The 1,649-nt window shown below is 28.6% G+C and overlaps 1 protein-coding gene across 1 annotated transcript in view; it reads right to left on the reverse strand.

Annotated features, from left to right (window-relative positions):
* Positions 1-727: 727 nt before the first annotated feature.
* The window catches only part of LOC106689849 (protein obstructor-E), a gene marked incomplete at its 5' end in the record, with an annotated part of 5,392 nt that continues 4,470 nt past the window's right edge, over positions 728-1,649 (reverse strand). Inside the window, 1 exon segment of the mRNA XM_067052812.1 lies at positions 728-1,364. Within this exon segment, the coding sequence (XP_066908913.1) occupies positions 1,301-1,364 (64 nt within the window).

Below are 1,649 nucleotides of genomic sequence, written 5' to 3' on the forward strand. Positions count from 1 at the left end.
ATATATATATATATATATATGTGTGTGTGTAATATTTTTACACTATTTTGTTAAAATTATGTTTTACCTTACCTTATTTCATACGACAGATTAGAAAAGGGAGTGGATAGCTCAATGGTAAGGCATTGTGCTACTAACTCCAAGGACCATGGTTCGAATCCGGATATGGCAGATAATTATTTTCTGTTTCACTATAGCCGTGAGTCAACCCTGTGGATTCGGAAGCCCTCCGGGGTCCACCCAGCCTAATTATGTGTGCATCCTTAATTGGGTGAAAATCTGATGATCTGACAGGATTCTGACCAAATCACCTCCTGGCACAACCATACTTCTTTACAAAGTACCCATGACCCTTTATGGGTTGTAGCGCCACAGACTAAGTCTCAAAAAAATTAAATATAAAATCATATTTTTGAAGTAAACATCAGTCAAGATGAGCTGTTAATAAACAGTATTTCATTATTACAAATAATAAAATTAAAATGTGTGAAGTGATGTTAAATTTCAATTCAATGTTGAAAAGAATTTTTTTTGTATAGTTTAAACTGTTCTATATCTTTAAAATTATGAACTATTATCCCTGACTTTCTTTAAATGTTAGTTTGTTGATTTTGAAAAAAATAGTGTCCCTTGTTTTTAAATTTTATTAGAAATTAGCAGTAGCTCTTCTATATTCAATGTAGGAAATTTTAAAAATTAAGATAGGATTATGATTATTGTAATGAAATAGTCTTCTGAATTTTATTTAAAAATAATATTTTATCACAACTATGAATTCATACAATTTTACAATCTTTATCAATTATACACTTATGAGTCAATAATTTTTTTGTAATATACACAGCGTAGAATTCTGCCTTTCAGAACATTAAATAAATACATTTTTAAATATATTTTCTATAACATAAAGGAGACGTATATATAATACACAGCGTGGAACATAATTGTGGAAATAACATTCACAACAGTCTATGTGCTTACTTTTAAATACCATTTAACTTAAAATATAGTTGTATTTATGCTAAAAAAAATTTGAACAAGTATTGTTCAACAACAAACAAAACAAGTTGATGGTAGTATGAGTATAAATTTTGGAATAAAATTTTGAAACTAAATTTCCTAAATTACTCGGTCCAGGCTGACCAAAATATTTATACACCCTGATATTTCTTTGAAATGTTCATAGTTATGGACTTTTAATCCTTGGCTATCACAACCACTGATGAAAGTTACATAAATATTGTATTAGATGATAAATTCTTAAGAGACGGATAACAGTCTTGATGTCAAGTTTTTCTATCTATCGCCTTCTCCTTTGTCGCTTCTTGTCTCCTGGGCTCGGTGTATCCTTGAACCAGTCCTCACTATAAAATCAGAACCAATGAGTGAACAAGATCTTATATATTCTTAAAAATTAATTTATGTTATCTGTTTAAATCAATGGTTCCTAACCAGTCGGGGGGGGGGGGGAGTGTTGCGGTAAAACATTTTGTTATGAGAGTTTATAATTATTTGGATTTTAATTAGTTACTGTATAATTATAATTAATAATTAATTTAATGATATTAGTATTAATTTGTATTATGCATTTAAAAGAATAGAAAAAAAGTAGATAGGCTGACCAAAAAAAAAAAAAAAAAAAAAAAAAA

This window comes from Halyomorpha halys, unplaced genomic scaffold (genome assembly GCF_000696795.3).
Source record: "Halyomorpha halys isolate HHAL.00 unplaced genomic scaffold, Hhal_1.1 Scaffold1496.1, whole genome shotgun sequence".
NCBI lineage: Eukaryota > Metazoa > Arthropoda > Insecta > Hemiptera > Pentatomidae > Halyomorpha > Halyomorpha halys.